Genomic DNA, 24,934 nt, shown 5'->3' on the forward strand with positions numbered 1-24,934 from the left:
GTTAATTTTACAGGAATCTTTATTAAAGATCTTGCAAAATACAGAAAGGATTTTCGACCACTTTTGCAGGATTCAGAAAGTTCAAAGTGGAAATAGGAGAAAATTCACACTCAAAGGGTTCGTGAGCTGAAAAATATTTGCTTTTACCTGCCAAAGTTTGCCATACCACAAGACGAGGATGAATTGGTGGTCTACACAAACGATAATGATTGTAGATGGGTGGCGGTGCTCATAAAAAAGGCTATTATATGGGAAGAACCTTTTAGATTTACAAGAGGGTTGTTCTTAAAATAACAAGCTCAAGTTTGCATATTAATGAGAAAGAATTCTTTGCAGTTTGGAAGGCTTTTAAGAAATGACCTTTAGTTTTACTTGCTAAAAAATTTACATTAAAAGTTGATAATACTAATATTAAGGCTTTCTTAAAAAATAAATTAGAATCTAAAATTAAGAAACATACTATTAGATGACAAGCTGAATGTTAATATTATTGTTATAATATTGTCGTTATAAAATCTCATGAGAATGTTCTTGCAGATTTCCTGACAAGAGATGGAGGCATTTGAAACAAACTCCATCATGTTGAAACTCAAACACCTTAGAGAAAATCTTAAGGAGCTTGACAAGAAGTTTCTACGCTAGCTGTGAATGCCCAGGTAGCCGAACAAATTCAAAGAGCTGATCTTGATACTGTCCTGATCGCAATAAGAAGAATCACGGTGGCTTCAACCTTGCTATGAAACGACCTACAAGCCAATTCATAAGGCATCACCCTCGATATTCGTGCATGGAGGGCTACTCAAGATCAGCCTCATGAAAACCTTATATTCCCTACTTAATTTTCAATTATTATGAAATAGTTCAAGTGTACTTAGAAAAAAAAGAGTACCTTGGAATTCATAAGGGATTTACTTGTTTATGTATTGTTCCATTCGATCTGTTAGGTCTCGTGGAGATTACTCACGAGTTGAGAGAGCATGATCCTAAACATGCCCTTAGAGTGTAGAGCTCTAGTCCTGTAGTGTACGATTCAAGTAGCGATTGCACGTGGCCATCGCCAGAATCTGGTGAAAAGGCAATAATTGGGTCACAAGAAGTGCAAACTCCTGATGATTTAAGTCAATCCAGCACCTCCAGGGAAAAGATGGAGAGATTAGCCTTAGACCTATGATAGGCACCTCTAGGGCTAATACTAATGAGTGGATATCTTCTTCTTCTACTTGCCAGGTTTACTAGCGAATGTGGAAAAAATTAATTTCTCGCAAAGGAGTGAATCCAAGTAATACCATAATCGAAACATCCGAAAAATATGATAAAGTTTGGATGTTAGAGGGGTTCGAACCAAAAGAAGTCAGAGAATGGTATGATTTTGGAGCTCTGGCTTTAGTTCATACCATGTCACCAAGTTTTTCGAAAAATTCAAAGCTTTCGGAATAGATTAGCGGGGCAGTCTATGATTCATGATAAAACAATCCCCACTTAAAACAGGAGATATTCTAGAGCTAAAATTCATAGCAGTTGGTTTTGAAACTGCAAGGAAAGGGTCTAACCCAGCATTCCAGTTTATCAAGTTGCAAAGACCGAACATGGTAGCTTTCAACAAAAAATCAAAGCTGCCTCAGGAGAAGCTCCGGTGGTGTCAGCCATAAGTGAGGATGATATTTCCGTCAAAAGAGCTTGGAGATTATGGGTCTGTCTCATTAAGATTGAACAAAGTCAAGTATCCATTTAAAATATTTTCAAAAATATTAAATGGGTCGTTCCTGTTAAACTCCATAACAGGGAAAAACACTGAGTTTGTACAAAGCATGTTCGAGAAAAAGAGAAGACTTATATGGGAGAACAAGTTGTCTGTAATCGAGGCCACAAGGATGAATACAAGCAACATGTTGCATGTTAAGCAATGGCATAACCATGTATACCCTTGCTGTGAAAAATAAGAAAAGCCCCTGTTCAGGACTACAATTCAAGTCACATAAAAGAAACCCAAACCAAATAGAACAAGGGTAAAAAAAAGGATGTTTACAAGGCGAAGTAAAAATCGCATAATGTAAAAATTCAAAAGTGAGTTGTCGGTAGAAAAAGACAAAAACCAACAGTCAACAAAGCAAGAAAGTGAGCTAGCAACCACATGGCCGACAAGCCATCATGACATATAGCTGAGAGGACACGGTGATGACAAACGCAATGATGTTATCCAAATAAGTCAAAAAGATGACGAACGTAGTGACATCATAAATAAATAAGTTTGAAGTCTGTGTTTGACGTTCACAGATAGCTATACATAAAGAGGCAATGAAGTAGAGGGGGATTATAAAAAAAAATTTCCAACTCGTCAAAGCATAATAATTTAAGCTTTCAAGTCTTTGTAGTTTTAATTTATAGTTTTATAGGGGTTTCCCCAACGAGTCAAGTCCTTTTTCATATGAGAGGCTAAACAATTGTCTCCTCCAACGAGAAAATAATATTTATGCAATATTTCATATATTTCTTCAATAAAAGTAAGACTTTTGTTCAATTTGTTGTCTAAAATTCTATTAAGTCTCTATATTGGAGTGTCTTCTACGCCATAAGGTAAGAAATGAAATAGGGTTGTGATGTTTGTTGTTGAAGGAGCCAAGTACCTACGAACTATCTGCTACGGTAGTGTGGTTGGAGGAAGTCTGTTAAATCGAAAACTTGGAATACCCGGGAATAAGACGGTTCAAAAAAAAGTATGAATTCATGAGGGCTTAATTTTATTTTAGAAGCATGAGATGGGCTATTAAGCTATTTTCATTAAAAGGACAAAATGGTCATAAATTAGATTGAAGGACCAAATTTATGCAAAATTGAAAGATAATGGATTAAAACTAATATCATCAAAATTAGTGGACCAAAATTGAACCGCGTACTGTATGGAAGAGATAGATATAATGTACTTGGGACACATATAAAAATTTTATGGAACCATGTAAAAGTTATCTTCACATCCATAGTGTGCAAATTTGATAGGAAGCATTGTGACCATCGACCACTCCCAACATGCAACGGTAGCAAAGATTTTCTTATCAATGAAGCCTGAGGAAGGCCATGAGAGGATCATACACAACTTGCGTAGCATTAAAACCCATTATAAAATCAGCGTGAGCGTAATTCTCCGTATACTGAACGACCAGCTTGTCTTGTTCATGCTCGTGAAGGCTATCCAACAGGAGCTTCACATCCTCCGACACAGAGAGCGCGTCTTTCCCTCCATAGGCCAGAAAGAGAGGAACGTCGTTTGGGATGTTTGTCATGTTGTACGATGGAGGAACGGGCGTCCCGTAGTGTTTCACGTTCTCCTTAACGTCTCCGTAATCATACATCTTAATCATTCCATCTTGCGCCACTGTGCCCAGAAAAACAACCGATACAATTAGATTCGTTTTTTCTAAAAATGATCAAAATTGGTTCCCCTTTATTTTTCTTTAGAAATCAAGTTGTAAGAAAGAATTGTACGTTTGTTTGCACAGAACTGCATTTTTGGTCCTACAACTTAGCATAAGTGGTATTCTCAGGACATTCAAATATCGAGGCATGGTAAATTAACTCAATTATATATATTTTCAATTTTGTGCAATTTCAGCACATTGCTAGCAGAGATTCCGAATTTGGATGAAAAATCATCACATGCCGCTCTCATGACTAAAAGTTAGCGAATTTTCAAAATCCACATGCTTCTTATAAGACGTAAAATTGAAAGACTACCTTATCCTAGTTTCCAGGATCTCTAAATCCTGTATATTACGAGGGGTGATAATAATGATCTTACAAACTTGATGAATAGCGCTTTTAGTCATGTTCTCATGCAAAATGTATGCGATTCTTGCTTCCAATCACTTCCGGATCTGTGGTTCACATAAAATCGTACAATTCTTGAAATTTATAAATATTAGTCCCTCCATACCTAAGTACAACTTTTAATTTGCTACCTACTACTTCTTATGACCTTCACTACTTATTCTTTTACGATCTGACGCACTTAACCTTCAAAGGACTATAAATCTTTCCGGTATAATTCTTACCATTTTCCGCCACGAAAGTCGCATTTTTTAGATTCTAGACTTACCTAAATACATTTGAATCTTTTCTTGTTCGAACTTGACTTCAACAAACTTTCCTCATTTAGACAAACTTTTCAAATTTAGACACACATCAATCAGTTTTGCAACAACTACATATGATGAAGAAGGAAATAAATAGTTAAAGTATCTTACTCTGGGCAAAATGGATCATGTTTTTTGTTGAAGTTGACTGAGGCTCATTCTTCAAAAAAGAAGAAATAATGGAAGAATTCAGACAGCAGTTCTGCCCTGCATCCCTCCATGCATTTTAAATCAAATCCTCAATCACTATTTCATTAATACCATCAAAACAAATTTCAACTCATAAAAAGTTTAAAATTTCAAAAACAACGTCTACCTGTGTAAGATGTCATGAGGTCCAGGCAATTAATGTGTTTCTGCTTACAGATTTGCAGCAGAAGTTGGAGCACTGCTTCGCTGAAAATACCCATTTTTGTTAAAAGAAAAATTTAATTAATTATTCCCAACACTACAAATGAATACGATTTAAATTCGGACACGTGGGGTAAATATAAAAATTACCAAACACGATCGGATTAATTAATTTGAAAATTTAAACTTTAAACACGATTAAGCAACATTTATCATGGTCTAAGCATTTGCCAATAGTTTTTTAACTATGAGTAATGTTTTGGCTTGAAACAACAGATAACAGTCAAAATGTAAGGATAGTTTGTGCAATGATGTTGACATTTCGGGTGGATATCTTTAATTTTTCAAAAAACAGGAGTGATTTGTGTAAATAATGTAGACATTTGTGGTGGTTATATATGTAATTATCCAAAAAACATGAAGACTATATATATATAAACAGACAATAGGTCAACCACGGTACACGAACAAACCACTATTAAAACCCACGATATGAATCAACATTTATCACAATCTTAGCTATAACCTGAGCACTGTCATAATTTTTAGCTATGTGTAATATAAGAAACGACTCATATATATAGGGTTAAATTCATTTTGATCCCCTATGATATATCAAAATATAAAAAATCTCCCTATGAAATTTTTAATATAAAAAATCATCTCTATGTTATGAATAAATAATCACACAGCCCCTGGTCAACTTGAACCTATTTTTTAAGAAACAATGACTAAAATACCCCTTCTAATCAACCGATCAAACTAAATGCATTAATATATAATTATTTTGTTTTATAATATATATAATTTATAACTTAAAATATATTTATAATATATAGAATTATAATTTATAAAAAAAATCAAAATAAGAATTATAACCCAACACCCCCCACCATTTTCTTCCTCGGCCGGCCGGCCCCGTCTTCTTCCCCCACCCCTACTCGCCCCATCGCCCATATGGGCAACGCTAATGGCCCAAATCGGACAATTGGGTCGCCCTCACTGAGTTGGGCGACGGCCGTCGCTCGCCCTCCTCTTCATAAGATGCCGTCGTCGCTGCATTTTTTTTTAAATCAATAATTTTTAATTAATTTAATTAAAATTATATTTTATTATATAAATAATTAAGTAATTATTATATAAAATAATATTTTATAATTAATAAATATTAAATAATTATTATATAAAATAATATTTTATTAGTAATAAATATATATAATATTATATATATTAGATGTGAGAGAAGGGCAAAATGTCAAAAAAAAAAAAGATATTTTCATAGCAAATTCACAGTCAAAGGGCGTGTGGCTCAATTTTTGTACAGAAGGAATATTTTGAACTTATTTTATATCATAGAGGGGGTATTCGATGCTTTAATTTTTATAAGAGGTTTTTAAATATTCCTATTATCATAGGGGGTCACTGGATTTTTTCCCATATATATATATACCGACATAAAACATTGGATTTTAATTCAATAACTTTAACTATATTTCTTTAGTTTAATCATTTTTGTGCATAAAACAAAGAATGATTTTTGAAGTAGATATTTGCGGGTAATCAAGTGAAGCGACTCTTTTGTATAAATTAAAGAAATATTTACATTTACACCCTTTATCTATGGTCTATTTATACAAATTATTTTTATTTTTTGTATAATTATAGAAACTATCCCTGACAACTAAAAAATAGGGTAATTTGTGTAATGATGCTAATATTTTTAGGGGATGTGTATGTAATTTTTCAAAAAAATAAGGGGTGGTTTGTGTAAATAATAATGATATTTTGGTGGGTGTATGTGTAATTATCTAAAAAATAGGGGTAATTTATGTAAACAAACCATAAATCAAAGAGCATTAATGTAATTATTTCTAAATTAAATTCAGAGCAATACACCAAAAAAAAAAAAAATAGCAGCAAGAAAACCAATTAGTGATTATAATTTTATCACAATAATAAATTTTATGATTTTAATAATGACTGTTATTGTGTAAAAAAATTTAAGATTAGTGATAAAAAGTTGTTTATAACATTAATAATAATAGCAATTAGTGACACATATATAACGGTGACTTGGTGACAACATATAATTATTATTATCTTGAAGTTGTTACCATAAATATGTTACTAATTATCGAGAAAAATGCAATTTCAATCTTGTAACTTAGGGAATGATATTTTTGGTCGGATACGAATTAATTTTTGTAATTTAATTTTATAACTTTAAAATTTTAGTAATTTTAGTCCTATAACTTGAGAGAGTGTGGTATTTTTTGTCCAGCATGAATTGATTTATAGGACGAAAATTATAAATTAATTAGGTCATGTGCAGGTCACACGCAATTTTCTAACCAAATTGACCGAAAAAAGCACTAAAATTACAGAAAATTTAATTATAGGACTAAATTGCAAAATTAATTCATACAGAAACAAAAATACGACCACTAAGTTACAGGACTAAAATTGCATTTTTCCCTTATCAGCATATCCATAGTGACAACTTTATATATAATTCTTGTCACTAATAATATTATTATGAAAAAATTAAAATTACTATAGCTTAATATATATTTCTAATGATAATTTAAGGAAAAAATATTATTTTGGTCCGCTAAGTATGCCTAATTTTAATTTTAGTTTGATAACTATGTTCATTTTTGCTTTGGTCCAGTAACTTACGAAATTGCTTACTTTTAGTCATCTGGCAGATTTTCTGATAATTTTACCCCTATTGAGTGCATATGGACTAAAACTGCCTTTCGAAAGTTGCATAGGGGTAAAATTGTTCGAAAATCTGCCAGAGGACTAAAAGTAAGCAATTTCGTAAGTTACTGGACCTAAACAAAAATGGACATAGTTATCGGACTAAAATTATAATTAAATATATTTAGCGGACTAAAATAATATTTTTCCCTAATTTAAAATATTTTGTTGCTAATGTATTTTATTATGATGGAAGTATAGACAATTAAATATTATAATAAAAGATAAGGAAGAAGAATTCTCTTACTCTGTAGGATTGAATTCAGCAATTTTCAACCAATAAGAAGTCTGTCAAAGAAGATGGACAGTCTCTTAATTAGCACTCAGAAATCCAATCAAGAATATAAATAGTGTTTGGAAAAATGTAATTTTGGTCCTTTAAATTGGTGCTAATTGCAATAGTTCAATTTGTATTTTTTAATTTTTTTAAAAAAGTAAGTAGAAAATAATGATTTTTTTGTTTACAGTTTTTGAACTGTTTAAATTAAATTTTTGAAGAATTTATTTATAAGATTTTAGGTATTAATTTTTTTTTTTAAAAAAAAATTCCAACTTCAATTTTGTTTTTCATTTTTCATTTTCATTTTCAACATGACTCCTAACTTTAATTACTATTAATTTAATGTATAGGGTAAATTAACAACTGCGTACGTACGTCTATAAGGTTTAACACAATTATAAATACTCTCTTATTGTTTGAAAAATTATATATCACTGGTCTTTAAATAAATAATAATTATGTAGCCCTAGACAACAAGGTGAAAATTATTACTTTAATCTTTAAAAAAAAATTGAAGGTGGACAGTAAATCAACCATAGGGCATATTAGACCATAAAAGAATTTTAAGATTTTTAAAAAAGTATGTAAAATTATAATTCATAATTCAAAAGTACATTTTAGACATTTCACCGTAAAAACTAGATGAAAACCTTACGTAGGCTAACAGAATGGTCTTGCTGTCGAACGAGCACTAAGTCAGGGAGTATTTGTAATTTTTCAAACAAGAAGGAGGTATTTATAATTATATCGAATTTAAGGGAAGATAGTTGTAATTTACACTTATTTATAGAAACTATTGGAAACACCACTTAGGTTGCACAACAAGAGATTTTGAAAAAAGAGGAAGAAAAAGAAAAAAACCCTGAAATTTAAATTTGTAGCTAACTTCACTCCAAATTTTTGAATTTCTTGTCAAATAAAACAGGAAATTAGATGGTACTAACATTGGGGTCAATTTTAGGTAATTACCATAAAAAAAAATTATATACATCTGACCAATACTAAAAATTTTTAACTAAATTTAGACTGAAATTACTACAATATAAATAGATGATTGACACATAAATAAAAGATGAACATAGATAATGTGTCCAATTACAGGAGATTAAAAAATAAAGAAAAATTGTGTATATTTGGCAATAATAATAATAGTATATAAAAAAAAAGGGTGTACCTGGTTAAGAAGTGTTTGTGCAACATTAGTTGCTATAGGAGATGTCATGTGACCTATGTAAGCAATTGGACAAAGCATAGCTGCTGATCTCAACTTGTCCACTAACTGCCCTTTTGAAAAGCCAGCAAAAGCAATCAAAGTTCCCTACAAAAACCACATCAACATCCTTAAATAAAAATCACATGCAATATCTACTAAGTGAATTTTCTATTACAAATTTTATTACATGGTATATGCATGCCATTTATTTATATAAATAACTATTTTTTACCTGCCAAGTATATATATTAAGCGACACTCTACTTCTTTTATATTTGGTGTAATTACACATAAATCTTATGTGGTTTTAGAAATTACATCTAGCACTTCTAAAGTTTGCTTTCGTCTAACAAATAAGTCCCGTCGTTTGTCACAATTCATACAACTTACTAATATTAACATAAAAATTGAAAAAAGTCTATATTTATCCCCGATTCACTTATTACTGACTGATTGTAGATCAAATAAATCTTTTTATGACTAAATTACCCTTATACGTCTTCATGCTTTAATGCATGTGAGAAGATATATCTTCAACGTTATAAGGGCAATTTAATTCGAAAATAATTATTCGACCTACAATAAGGAAGCAGCAAGTATCAACAAATTCAGTAAATTTTGACTAATTGGAGGACTTTTTTATTAGAAGAAAGCAACCTTCAAGGATGCTAAATATAATTTTCCAAACCACAAGAGTTCTATACATGTAATTACACCAAATCTCAAGAAAAAGGAGTGGAATTATCCTTACACTAATTGTGCTACAAGATACAATATGAATTTATGGTAATAATTTCAATCGAATATATATATATATATATATATATTCTTGGGTTAACTACAAAGATTGACATGTAACTTAGGAGGGTATCATTTTAAGAACTGTAATTTTGACCCTGGCAAAATATGCCCTATAATTTCAAAAAATGCGGCAATTTCTGCCCCTCGTCTAAATCTGAACAAATTATGAACAATTTTACCCCTTTATAGCTTTAGAAAGAGCAGTTAGGTCCTGTTTCAATATTTTCACATGTTGTTGCATCATGCTTCGCCTAGAATGATATCAGAGCCTAGGTTTATCGAAAAATAATTTATTTATATTGCACTTAGATATTTTTTTCACTAATGGAGGAGACTCTTTAAGAGAATGGAATCGAACGAAAGTTCGAGTTACAACAAGGAATACTTTTAGATTTTGAAAAATCGAAGATGGATTTCTTTATGGAAATTCTAAGAGAGGGAGAAAATTATCTCCATATACCGAATGATAGTTCGAGTGAAAACAGGAGTATTTCCAGATTTCGGAAAGATAAAGGAAGAATTTTGTCTTGGAAATTCTAGATAAGGCCACAATGAAATGAAGTGGGAGCCTGAACCCTTACCAGGGAGAAACAAGAAGAATGGTGGAGAATCCACCTAATCCGAGGGGTGCTACCAGGAAATACGGTAAAAGACCTACAAGCAATCGAAATTCGTGGTAGAATGCCAGGAAGGAGAACTAGACTAGGTAAATTCTTTTTCTAATACAACTCCTAAAATTCTGATTGGAGGAATTGATTGAAAAGAACTTGAGCTGGATATGTCGAAGATCTCCCAAGATTTGGGAGAAATTCAAAAAACAGTTCAAAACTATGAACATAGGTTAATCAATATACCTATGAAAATGGATACCTTGAGCCAAAAAATGGACAAGATTCTTAAGATCCTTCCGTATTAACACTAGTGACCTTACAGATTTGAAGATAGAAGTTGCAGATCTAAAGAGAAATCAAAGGTTAAATCCTGAGACATGCAGATGCAGACAAGAACGGATGAAGGACGCCTTAGGATCAGTACCTCTTCTACCTCAGAAAGTGAAAGTGACGGAGATTCCAAAGCCAAAGACCATAGAAGATTTGATCATTGCATCTATCAAATGCATAAAATAATGGAGGTAACAAGGGCAGATCTATCAGATCTACAAGAGTTGGTTAAATTATTTTCCCAACTTGGAATTATGGACTTAGTCAATATTTAAACCAATGAAATCACTCTAGTACTACCACCTCTAGAAGGAAGTACGGGTTCAAATGATCTTCCACAGGATAATCCAATGAAAGAGATTACAAATTTCCACACCAAGGCAACACCGACATTTGTGGGAACCAAACTTAGAGAGAATCCACAGAGAAACCAGAGAAGAGCACCTAAAAATACACCTCGGGCAAGGACCATGCTTCAATTCTTGCATCTATACGGCACCGTACTCTACCTAGGTAGAATTGACTTTCAAAACATCGAGAAGCTGATAGATGTAGATTGCAGCCACAAAAGTAGCAGCAACTACCCTAGAACTCGATAAAGAGAACTTCATAAAATTAGTGGAGTTAAGCTTGGAGGGTTCTGTGAAGATCGGATGGGATAATACCCCAAAAGACACCAAAGCCAGAATCTTTGCCGGAGATTCAAAAAGAGCAATAGTAGACCAGCTAGGAAAGTTTATCAAGATACACTTCATCAAAGATGGATACTTTGAATGAAGTAGAGCAAAAAAAGCTAGAGAATATGCACAAGCTCTTTTCAACCTTGAATTAAAGAGTATTTGCGCAGTAGATGAATATATCTATTGGTTTTGCAAGTATTTCTTTCAGAGTGGAGTAACAACAGAAGTAACAGCTCTAATGTTCTTTGCTAAGATCTGCAATCCATAGAGGAAAATGTTAATGCAGTCATGCAAAGTAACTGAAGGACAACTAGATTTAGTTGCAAGGAGGATGTCTTTCCCTAAAGACAAAGTGAAGGATTAGTGTCATCAAAGATCTATTCAGAAAAACATAAAGAGGTTGAGAGGTAAGATAATAAAAATCCCCTCTGTGTGGTGATAACAATGATTTTCCTACAATTATAGGAGAATCAAGTGAGCCAAGGAAGAAGAAAAAACATAACAGCGAGTCCTACCATAGGAGCTCCAAAAGAACCTCTTGCAAGCAAAAATCATGGTGGTCCAAATCAAAGCCAGATAATACAAATATGGACAGAAGACCGGACCAACAAGAACTTCACCCCAAGGATCTAGACAAACAGATGCAAGATCTATAGGAAGAACCCCCTATAAAAAGGCTTTTATACAAGCCCATACTCGGGTTAACGGAAGTTTCAAGGATTGTAATGCGGAGTAAGAGGTCATATATCTCCAAAAATGTGATAAATTAAGAACATTTGAAGCCACGGATGATATTCTAAACGCAGTATACTATGGCAATTTGGTACCCATATACCAATTCGAGGATCTTCCTTCAGATGAAAGTGTATATGAGAAAGAAATAGAAACCGATTCGGATGGATCTTCAACCAAGTAAGAATAACTAGAACGAGGGATATAGGCTTCAAACCTCTAAAAGTCTGTCAAGATTCTTTTTAAGGATGATGGTGTCTAATAAACCATGGAAAGAATCATGGGCCAAGATTTCAACCTCAGCCCATACGTTCGATTTAGGATTGGAGGAATTAGGAGAGTTCTCAATCAAATACGACTAAATTAGAGTAAACATCACATAATTTACAAAGTAAGTTCAGGTGAGTTTGCTATTCACATGGAACCTACAGGTAATGTGATGAAAATACAGTTTATTCCCAAAGAAAAAATTCTTGAAGAATTAAGTAAGCTTAGAGAAGAGGAAGTTGTTACTATGAAATGGATATAGAAATTATTGGAATAGTAATAAAAGCCACTTTTAAAGAAGGTATTGATTCAAAAGTACATCTATTTATAATGGATAGAAGAATCACTAACTTAAGAGATGGTTGTCTTGGGACAATGATATGTAATTTATATGTAAGAAAATTAATATTTGATATTCATCCTCTGCATACAACCTAGCAGACCAAAATTTCAGTAGAGTCTTGACCCTTCATTAAGATTTTAAAAGAAAAGATCTTATAAAATAAGGTAATTGACCGTATTCTATAACATATAAAATGGCTTATGCCATTTTCCAACACACATCATTCCGATTTGTTTCTTAGGGAAGAATATATTGAGATTCCTAGAATTTTCAAGAAATTTGCCAAGGTGATGATACCAGACCCAATTAGAATACTTAGAATAGGTGATGTCTACATCGTAATCAATGATCACCCAGTTTTAGATGAAAAACTTAGTTCTAGAAGCAAGTTTAGTAGCTTGATATCCTTTTAAGAAGATAGGATTACAGGCTAGGTAGGAAAAGCGAAGGAGTTGATAAGAACATTTACTCCTCAAGAAATTAGGGTAGATAACGTAAAACTTAGATACCCTGAAAGATGGAAAGGAATACAAGTCATATGTGACATCACTAAGAAAGAAAATTATTTTTCTTGTGATGACTTATATCATTTGCAGTAACCTGTTATTGGTAAATATGAAAGCATGCTAGAAATTGCAGGCCATGAGATCATGATTGTTGCGGTTGTAAGAAGAGAGAACGAGAGTATGACTTTAGGGTTAAATTTCCTTGAAAATCATAAACTATGAGGAAGAAAAAGTGATGGAATGGAATTCAATCTGGATGGGTTACCATAGAGATTGAATAACCAGTCCATTTTCTATATACATATCTATTGGTATGTTCTATGATCAATATAAGACATAATATTTTGCTACTTATATTGATTCAAGATCAGAAATTTGTACAGCGAAGCCTAAAGTTTTCTCGAGAAGCTATGAAAACCTTACCCGTTATTGCAAGCAGAAATTTTTCACAAAAAATTCTAATATTCAATAAAGGTATAAGAGAGGCAATAATCATGAATGGAGGAGCATTTGGAACACCTTAGTACAGGGCGAAAATACCTCCTATCTGCTTTCATGATACAGGGGTGGATATTTTGCTGGGCAACAATTTTATTCAAACTATTGCAAAATATATACAGGACAACAACAAAAAACTATTGATTTTTACTACTAACTGTGGTAGTAAATACAGGTTTTACGAAGAGAAAATGCATTTAACAGAATAATGCCTATAAATTTTCATAGCAAATATGTTGATGATGCCAAGTTAACTATCGAAAAATATAGGATAAGAGAAAATTTGGTAAAGCTCTTTTGTCTTTCTGGCAACAGGGATTCATGGATAGCGATAGCTTCTACAAGGAATCTATTGGAGGAGAAAAAGAACCTCAAAGAAGCATTGCAGTAGATAAAATTTGTAGATATTAGTGAAGAAAGCAAGCTCCATCTTGAGAACATCAAGAGACTTATCCAGAGGAATTTCAGTGAGAACCCTCTGGTATTATGGGATAGAAACAAAATCGAAGCTATTCTGAAGGTTGAAGAGGAGTGCAAATACGAGTATGGTCAACACTAGTCTATCCAGATGAATATAGAGGATAAGAGAGATATGCAAGAGATCATCAAGCATCATATCAATTTTGGACTCATTGAGCCTGGAGTTTCTGCTTACAGTAACCCTGGCTTTCTGGTAAAAAGCCACGGTGAGATAAAAAGAGGTAAACTCAGATTGGTAATTAACTATCAAGGGACTAATAGAATATTAGAAGTTGATGTTTGTTACATTCCAAATAAAGATACTTAATTGACTGCAAATTTAGTTTTTATCATATTAAGATGGAGAGTGAATCAAAAAAATATATTGTAATCTCCACACCATAGGGACCGTATATCTAGAATGTGCTACCAATGGGATTAACTAATGCACTCTAGATATTTTAATGAAAAATGGATAATTTTTCCAATGACTATTTTGAATTTATGTTTGTCTACATTAATGACGTACTTATTGCATCTAAAGATATGAAGATTATATTAGACATCTTGAGATATTTTCTGATGCATGTCACATAGAAGGATTAGTGCTTTTTGAGAAGAAAGCTACTATTGTTGTCAATAAAATTGAATTTCGGGGAATTCTTATTGACGAACCAGTTATTGTGTTACAAGACCATATTGTGGAAAAAATCTGCAATATTCCAAACGTACTCAAATACAAGAAACACTTAGACAGCTTCTTTGGAGTTGTTAATTTTGTAGGTATCTTTATTAATTTCCGACCACTTTTGAAAGAAACAGAAAGACAAAGTGGAAATGAGAAGAAATCCACACTCAAAGAGTTCGCGAGCTGAAATCGGTTTGCAGTGACCTGCCAAAGCTTGCTATCCCACAGGACGATGATGAATTGGTGGTCTACATGGACGCCAATGACTATCGATGGACAACAATGCTCATGAAAAAGACCACTGTAGGGGAAGAATCTTGTAGATATACAGGGGGGGTTGTCCTTAGAACAACAGGCCTAAATTTGGCACATCAACGAGAAACGGATCTTTCTAGTTTGGAAGGCTTTTAAGAAATGGCCTTTATTTCTACTTGCTAAAGATTCACCTTAAAAGTTGATAATACTAATGTTAAAGCTTTCTTGAAAAATAAATTAAAATCCAAAATTGAGAAGCGCGTATTATCATATGGCCAACTGAATGCCAATATTATTGCTATAATATTAATATTACAAAATCTCATGAGAATGTTCTTGTAGATTTCCTGACAAAAGACGGAGGCATCTGAAGCAAACTCCATCATTCTGAGGCTCAGGCATCTTTGGGAGAACCTTGAGGAGCTTGATAAAATGTTTGGAAAGGTCTAAAGAGCTGATCTTGACACAGTCCTGATCGCAATAAGGAATACCATGGTGGCTTTAACCTCGCTATGGAATAATTTACAAGAACCAATTCAAAAAGCATCACCCTCGACGATGACTCGTGAGTTGCGGGAGCATGATCCTATACATGCCATTAGAGTATGGGGCTCTAGACCTATAGCGGTAGATTCAAATACTGCTTGCACGAGGGAGATATTAGCCTTAGGCCGATAACTGATACCTCTAAGGTTAATACTAACAAGTTAATACCTTCTTTTTCTGCTTGGCAGGTTTACCAGCAAATATGGAAAAAATCAATTTCTTGAAAGGGCGTCAACCCAAGCATGATTGTCATCAAAACATCCAAAACATATAATCGAGTTGGATGTTAGAAGGGTCCAAATAGAAGAGGTCCGAGATTGTATGACTTTTGGGGCCCTAGTTTCAGTTCATACTATGTCTCCGAGTTTTTCGAAAATCTCAAAACATCTAGAGTGGATTAGTGGGGCAGTTTATGATTCTTGGCAACATAACCTCCACTTGAAGAGATGAGATATTTTGGAGCTAAAATTCATATCACCAGCTCCAAAAATAGCGGGAAAAGGGTCACATCCAATATTCCATTTTATCAAGCTGCAGAGGCCAGACATGGTAGCTTTTAACAAAATTAAGGCTGCTTCAAGAGATGTTCTACTGGTTTCAACCATTAGTGAGGATGATATTTCAACCAGGAGAGCTTCTGGGGTCTATGGGTCTACCTCACCGAGATAGACAAAGTCAAGTATCTATTTAAAATATTTTTACACAAATTAAATGGATTATTCTTGTTAAACTCCATGACATGAAAAAACACCGAGTTTGCAGAAAGGATGTCCAAGAAAAGAGAATGCTCATATGGGAGAACAAGTTGCCAGCAACCAAAAAGTCACTAGAATGAAGACATGAAACATGTTGTATGAAGGGCAATGGCAAAACCACATGCACCTTGTTGTGAAAAACAATAAAAGCTCCTGTTCGGGACAAAGATTTGGGTCACCAAAAGAAACCCGAATCAAAGAATGACAAGGATAAAAGAAAGAATTTTTACAAGGTGAAGTAAAACTTGCATAATGTAAAAATTCAAAAGTGAGACTGTCAGCAGAAGATGACAAAAGCCAACACATCAGAGACCAAGAAAGCCAGCTAGCAATCACATGTCTGACAAGCTATTATGACCAATAGTTGGAAAGGACGCGGCGATGACGAACATAGTGACGTCATCCAAAAGAGACAAGATGATGAGGAACGCAATGACGCCATCTAAATACAAGTTTGGAGTCCGGATTTTAAGTCCGCAGACTCTATAAATAAGGAAGCAATGAAGCAGAAGGAGATTATTAGAAATTTTCTCCAACTCTTCATAGCATAATAATTTAAACTTTCAAATCTTTGTAAGTTTTTAATTCATAGTTTTATGGGGGTTTCACGGACGAGTCAAGTCCTCGATCTTATGAGAGGCTAAATAGTTGTCTTCTCCAACAGAGAAAATAATATCTATATAGTATTTCATATATTTCTTCAGTAAAAGTAAGGCTTCTGTATAAATTGTTGTCCAGAATCCTATTAAGTCCCTATATTGGAGTATCTTCTACTCTATAAGGTAAGAAATGAAATAGGGTTGGGTTGTTTGTAGCTAAAGGAGCTAAGTGTCTGTGAAATATCTGTTGTTGTAATGTGGTTGGATAAAGTCCGTAAAATCAAGGACTTGGAATATCGGGGAACAAGGCAGTCGAAAAAATATACGAATTCATGAGGGCTTAATTTATTTCGAAAGCATATTGGGCTAAACTAAGAGCATGAAAAATGAACTACAAAGGCTTTGTCATCAAAGGATAAAATGGTTAGACGGCAGTAAACGCGCAGATTTTAATAGATACAATGCATAAATTGCCACTCCTATTTATACGATCCTTTTTTTGCCACTATCCTATAGGTATGGGATAGTAATTGCATTTAAATCATATATTCTTTCTACTTGAAATTACCATGGAATGCCCAACATAGTGAAGTTTCTGGCTTGTTTGATCATAAATGTATTGAAAAGTTGCCGGGAGATCATAAGCGACCAACTCGTCCCACGACCAATCCCAGAAAGCCTAAAGTGATTGCTGTCCAATGGTTACTACGCCAAAAAGTACGATGATTGATCAAATGGGAAAAGAGTGATACAAGGAGTTTACTGGATCGTTGGAACTAAGAGATGTATGTCCGAGGCTGTATTTCGTTCCGCGTGCATTCACTAGCCACACGTCGAACCCGTTATCAGCCAACAGAAGGGCCAACGACTGCTCTGGAGGACTCAAGAGCCATGTGACCGCATCCTGCATGCAGTAATCACATAATCAATAGTTGCTTAGAAACTATAGAGATATTGCAGCATGGGGGAAATAATACTTTTTGTTCCATAAATTATGACCTTTTTATTTTTAATTTTATTGATTACGATATTCTCAATTTTGATTCTGCAATTTTCAAAAAATAGTACTTTAATTGATCACATGACACATTTTCGTTATTTATTTTAATAGAAAGCACGTGGCCAATACAACCTTTACATTTTTAGCTCATATGTTCTTTGAAAAAGTAGCATTTTTGGTTCCTTGCACTTAATGGCCATGCAGTCTTCTTCGTTTAACATCTCACAGAGATGTGCCATAGGACAAAAACTGCTACTTTTTTAAAGTTACGAGATCAAAAGTGAGAATCTTATAACCAATAGGATCAAAAGTGGAAAGACCCTAAGTTACAGAACGAGAAATGCTATTTACCTGCAGTGTAGAGTCCAATTTGACATAGAATTTTGGCCCTCTAATATATACCTATGATTTGGTTATAGCTGATATATTAGTTTCACTTGTAAAAGTAACAACTGATAATTGTTGTGTAACTGTAGTTACTTAGTATTAGTCACGATTTTTTACTTTTGATTATAGTAATTAAATATAACCAAAAAAAGGTCATACAAAATTTTTCTAGTGTGTCATACTAATTGAGAGGGTGTTGGAGTGAGCTTATAAACTTTTGAAATTACAGTTCAATATATTTATTTCTTTGAAAAACATAACTTTTTTTTTTTAAATAAAACATAACTTACTCACAAATCAATTGTCCAATCTGTTATTTTCTATTCAAGCGGATTTAAAATTAATAATATTTAACAGTTCTGATAACCAATTATTCATTTTATTTTGTTTATATTTCATTTATATAAATATAATTTGAATTACGAGTATACGTAAAGTGTGCTTTATTTTTATATAAAAAAGAAGTTATTCTATTAATAATTAATCATAAAATGGAGATGCAAACCGTGAGAACTCCATGATGCAGCAGAACTGGCGGCCTTGGCCCCGTCGCAGCGTTGCCTGACTGTCCGAATGGAATGTTTTGTAAGCTCAAAATATATCCATCTCCAGTTGTCACCTAAAAGATGTCATCCAACTTTCTTTGTCAAAAACCCTAAAAAATTTCTCTAATAAATACGCTACAATTTGAAGTTAATTGTATTTTATCTTCTGTAAAAATACGGGTTAAATATAATTTATCCCCTATGTTAATAGAAAAGTCGAAAAAAGATCCTGTAAAAAAATAAAGTGCAATTTACCCCCTTGTGATTTACAAAATGATACGATTTACCTCCTAAATTGCGTCATTTTTAATGTTATAGGGGAGTAAATTGCACTTTGTTTTTCACAAGAGTTCTTTTATATTTTTTTATTAACACGGGGTAAATTGTATTTAACCCATAAAAATATTAATAAGAATAAAACAATCATAAATTATATATATAGAGAGCACTATGCGCCCAATGCCACGTCAAGAGGAACATCCAGGGTTTTATTGTTGCAATGTTTACCTATTAGTATTGAGAAAATTGCAATTTTCGTCCCATAATTATAGTCTTCAATTTTACTCCTATTCGAATTCATTTTGACAATTAAACCCTATGATTTTAAAAAAATAATTGCACATTAAGAATAAACTCCTCTCTAAATTGCAAATATAGCCGGAATTTGGCATGTGACCTTCACATAAGACCGAAAATCTGGCGAGATTGCAATTTTTGATGGATTTGATCTTTAATGTGCCATTTTTTTAAAATTACAGAACTTAACTGTTAAATTCAACTCCAACGAGTGGACTAAAATGGAAACCCCCTATAGATACAGGACTAAAATTGCGATTTCCCCTATTAGTATTTTGGTAGGAAGGTTTGTTACATTTAACCCCTACAACTTGTGCATACAGGAGTATGTAAGCTGCCATACATTGTGTTCATGGCAAGGGTAATTCTGTACTCCCACAATCGCGCTGCAAACGCCACCATCATCGGCTAAAGTCGCACGGCCCGTCGTCCGCGGCCGAGGTCTGGTCGCGACAGCTGAGCCACATAATAGAATTGAAAGAAAAATAAAGGTTAGTTTATCCATACATATATGTGTGTGTTTGTTTCTTGTTTTTCTGTGTCGTTGTAAGAATACGATTGTTTTTTGAGCATTTTTGTAGTAGTATATATAGAGTAGTAAAGGAAATGGAATATTATGAAAAAAGACAATGTGGTTGGGGCTTAGTTTTAGAGTTAATCGAAGCCAAACTAAAATGCAACAACTTAGGATGCAACAGCCAAAATTTGACATTACTTCATCATAGGCCGTACTAAGCTGAAATCTGGGAAGTGTCGATGCAAAATAAACTATTATTACAAGGATCGCTACCCAAAATCAGAATTGATTTTCTTTTGTAGCTCTGTCTGGTGGGGTTAGTCTTGCAACGTGGTGCTTTAACTGTCATAGTATTATCTAAAACATTACAATAAAAATAAGACTAATGACCCGAAAAAAAAAAAATTGTGACAGTTTTAGTATTGTCACTAGTATATTTATTGATAATCTTTTCTATGTTGTCATAATAATAAATTTTATAGTTTTTATACTCATAATTGTATTGTGAACTATTATGAACAATAATTACTAATAAAGAATTGTGTATAAAGTTGTCACTAAAAGTAAATAGTGATATATGAGTGATGGTCAAGTGACAATACTTATTTGTTGTTAGTTTAGTTGTATTGTTCCTTATAATGTGTGGATATGATATGACATTGATATGGGAACACGAAAAATTCAAAAAATTTGGACATAATATGACGCTGATACGGTTATATATTATATATTTTTATTATATATATATATTCTTAATTTTTATAAAAATTAAAATATGCAATATGAAAGTATCAAAATAGGACAAAAAATAAGCATGCCTTCGTACATCTAGATTCTTAATCAAATGTGGTATAAAAAATATATACATAATCAGTTTATTTTAAAAAGTCTACAATGAAAAATTCTAATAATCTAAATTAGTTAGATCATCATGATCATCCCTCAAATTTTTAGTAATTTTATCCCAAATTTTTTAGTTTGAGAGGAGTAAATTAATTCTATTTTTTTCCTACTACTCCCAAAACTCTTTTTTCTTTAAATACAACTCAAAACTTTTTGTATTATAAAAAGTTCAAGACGGCGCGCCTTTAAAACGGTGTCTGTGGCGTGGCCGACACCTTTGAAGTAGCTAATACTATAGGTTGTTACTAGGTTGTCAATGACTCAATAATTATCTATAATGATAATTTTATATTTAATTTTGTGATTAATAATTATATTATTACAAGATCAAAATTATTGCCACTTAATACATACTTTTTGTAACAACTTTAATATTCATATTTGTAGTAAAAGTTTGAATTGTTATAGTTGCTATATGTTGTAATTCAAGATGCACAGGTCAGCCCAACCCAAGACAGAATTGGCCCAATAAAAAAAGAGGGGTCGGTCTAGTGTAGGCCCCCTTAGGATCGAGATAGTCTTAGGCCGATCCCAAGTATCAATATCTTGGACCGGCCAGCCTAGTGGCCCATCACCTGGTCACGCCTGGGTTGACCCAGGCCAATTTCTTTACTTTTAAAATATAGTGTGCAAACTATTATGAACAATAATTACTAACAAAGAATTATGTATAAAGTTGTCACAAAAAGTAAATAGTGATATATGAGTGATGGTCAAGTGACAATACTTATTTGTTGTCAGTGTAGTTCTGTTGTTACTTATAATGTATGGATATGATAGGACACGGACAACCCAACACGAAAATTCAAAAAAATTAGGACGTAATATGATACTGACACGATTATATATAACATATTTTTATTATATATAGGGAAAAGTATTATTTTAGTCCGCTAAGTATGCCTAATTTTAATTTTAGTCCGATAACTATGTCCATTTTTGTTTAGGTCCAGTAACTTACGAAATTGCTTACTTTTAGTCCTTTGGAAGATTTTCGGACAATTCTACCCCTATGAGTGCATATGGACTAAAACTGCCTTTCAAAAGTTGCATAGGGGTAAAATTGTTCGAAAATCTGCCAGAGGACTAAAAGTAAGCAATTTCGTAAGTTACTGGACCTAAACAAAAATGGACATAGTTTTCGGACTAAAATTAAAATTAGGTATATTTAGCGGACTAAAATAATATCTTTCCCTTATATATATTCGCAATTTTTAGAAAAACTAAAATATGCAATATGAAAGTATCAATATAGTACAAAAAATAAGCATGCCTTACGTACATCTAGATTCTTAATCAAAATATGGTTTAAAAAATATACATAAATCAGTTTATTTTAAAAAGTCCACAATGAAAATTTCTAATAATCTAAATTAGTTAGATCATCATGACCATCCCTCGAATTTTTAATAATTTTATCCCAAAATTTTTAGTTTGAGAGGAGCGAATTAATTCTTTTTCTTTTTTCTTGTTAAGCCCAAAACTCCTTTTTCTTTGAATACAACCTAAAATTTTTTTATATTATAAAAAATTCAAAACGTGTCGGACACGCCTTTAAAATGGTGTCTGTGGCGTGGCTGACAACTTTTTGAAGTATCTAACTATAGGTTGTCAATGTGTCAATAATTATCTATAACGAATTTTGTGTTCAATTTTTGTCATTAATAATTATATTATTACAAGATCAAAATTATTGTCACTTAGTACATATATTTTGTAACAACTTTAATATTGATATTTGTAGTAAAAGTTTGAATTGTTACAGTTGCTATATGTTGTAATTCAAGATGCACAGGTCAGCCCAACCCAAGACAGAATTGGCCCAATAAAAAAAGAGGGGTCGGTCTAGTGTAGGCCCGCTTAGGATCGAGCTAGTCTTAGGTCGGTCCCAAGTATCAATACCTTGGACCACCCAGCCCAGTGGCCCATGACCACCTGGTCCTAGGCCACGCTTGGGTTGACCAGGCCAATTTTTTTTTTCTTTTACTAATGTATGGCTTATAATTTTTATTTTGTTATTTTAAGTTAACTAATCTAGTAGGTTTTCTAAACTTTTGAAATTCTGAAAATTTTTATCTTTATCATTCGACTTCTAATTTTCAGTATACTAATTCGTTGATACTGATGTGTACCATGGTTCAGTAGCACCACACGGTTGAAGGATCTTCACTCTAATCCTAAGATCAAAGTAGGACTAACTTGCAAAATAGGGATTAAGACTCCAACATTTAAGTCAGTAATGGATTTACTAAAAGGATAATCGGAAACCTTGAGATAATGTAAGAATACTGGTGTAAATAATTGAAGTGACTTAATAAAGTATCAAGATAGAATGACAATAATCGTGTAGAGTGCAAAAATACACAAAAAACTGGCTACAAAATTGAGAGAAAATGAGAGTAGGAATGAGAATTACTTAGCTACCATTATGGTGCACAATGACCTTTATTTATAGGATGATAGAGAGTGAATCTGGAAATTAGTTACAATTTGTAATATACCATTAGAAAACTTTAGGAATTAGCTAAACAAAAAAAAAAGATTGTGAAGGGAAGCGGATGCTACTAGAAAGAGTATACTACTATTTACTTACTATAGAGAAAAGAAAGACTACATATAAAAGTCAAAAGTTCACCCCTCTATTCCATTCCTTCCTGAATCCGAAATGGCGGGGGCTGGAGGCAACTCTATCTGGGGGTGAGCTTTCCTGGTACTTATATTATGTCTACTACTGAAGCCCCTTCCTTTTATGAGTACGGGGCTAATCGTAGACCATATAACCACTCGCTCACCCTACGTCAAAGGCCCGTTCGTGCCCCATACCCATGAGTCACTCACTCCGCTTCTCCGGGGGTCCCCCTGCGGGGCTGGGGAACGCGCGAGTGGAAGGGCAGAAAATTAAAGAAAGCGATAAAATATGCACAATTAAAATTATTTATACGACCAACCAAGGGGTATACCATTGGTGTTCTCAAACATTCAGTGTAGTATGTGGATTAAAAAATAAAACAACAAAATCCTAACATACCGGGCTATAGATAAATAAACAAAAGAAATACAATATATAAATAAAACTTTACCTCTTTTATTTTTATTTTAATCGGCGATGCATGTTCTATCCCATGTTCACCCTAGGCTCCAATGTAGAAGCCTTCTAGAGATGATCGACACACACCATGGAAAGATGATTTTGATCTCTTTGCTTGAAGAAAATCAAACAGGTTGGAAGATGGTGAAATAGAACTACATTGTCAATTAATATATTCTCTTTATAAAATATACTCTATAACTCTACACTTGATCCTAGATCAATGAGAGTTAGAGAATTAGAGGGATGAAAGGGAGAGAAAAAGAGAGAGACCGAGAGCTCTATTGGGGAGAGTTAGAGTGTGTGTTTTTTACGTTCAACTATATATTGTCATATGAATTATGAAGATTAGACACACACACACACACACACACATATATATATATATACATATATATATATACTTTGTATGGGAAGGTGAAAATATATCTAGATACATTCCACCTACCTACAAGGCAACCCCTTTTCTATATGGTATGATCCAATCACGCCATATAGAGAAGTGCTCCAAATATGGTCAGTTTTGCACTTTTTAAAATTGCAACTTGATCAATCCTCCTTCCAACAACAGAAGTCAATCCTTTGGCCAATGGACATTAATTTAGTAGATCGAGTTTTATTTTAATTAAATTAAAATAAGTCCAAGGCCTTGAAATTGATTAAATCTAATTTAATAAAAATTAAAACTAAATTAAGCCCAATGTCATTTAATCCAAGTAAAGAAATAAGCACAACTCTCTCTAGTTAATAAATCCAATTTATTAATTAAGACAAGCGCAATTAAATTGATCTAAAATTTAATATTGGGTTATCCATCCAATCGATAATCCTTTGTGTAAATAATCCAATTATTAACTTATTTAGAATTAATTTCAAATTAATTTCTTATCCTTTTGTGGTGATTTATGTGACTTTTTAGGTTCACCTTTGAGCTAGACTTAGATTAGTGCCCAACATAATTGATTAATTAAATCTAATTTAATTAATCAATCCTAACCAACTATGAATTAGGAAAGCCCGCTACCATGAGTGGCCGTTCAGCAACGGGTCCATGGCACTATAGACTAGGTGAAATGTGAACATTTAGGCTCCCGAATTTCATATGGGTAAGGTC

At 33.0% G+C, this 24,934-nt stretch overlaps 1 protein-coding gene across 1 annotated transcript; it reads right to left on the reverse strand.

Moving 5' to 3' along the window:
* LOC105178698 (triacylglycerol lipase 2-like) lies at nucleotides 2,882-19,857 on the reverse strand. The gene is made up of 9 exons (XM_020699421.1): nucleotides 19,656-19,857; nucleotides 18,697-18,810; nucleotides 17,568-17,708; nucleotides 17,373-17,483; nucleotides 8,696-8,839; nucleotides 7,489-7,529; nucleotides 4,444-4,523; nucleotides 4,239-4,334; nucleotides 2,882-3,370 (listed from the first exon to the last, which is right to left on the reverse strand). The coding sequence occupies exons 1-9, from the start codon at nucleotides 19,815-19,817 to the stop codon at nucleotides 3,051-3,053; spliced, it is 1,209 nt and encodes a 402-aa protein (XP_020555080.1). The 5' UTR covers nucleotides 19,818-19,857; the 3' UTR covers nucleotides 2,882-3,050.

The sequence above is a fragment of the Sesamum indicum genome, linkage group LG16 (assembly GCF_000512975.1).
Source record: "Sesamum indicum cultivar Zhongzhi No. 13 linkage group LG16, S_indicum_v1.0, whole genome shotgun sequence".
In the NCBI taxonomy this organism is placed as follows: Eukaryota; Viridiplantae; Streptophyta; class Magnoliopsida; order Lamiales; family Pedaliaceae; genus Sesamum; species Sesamum indicum.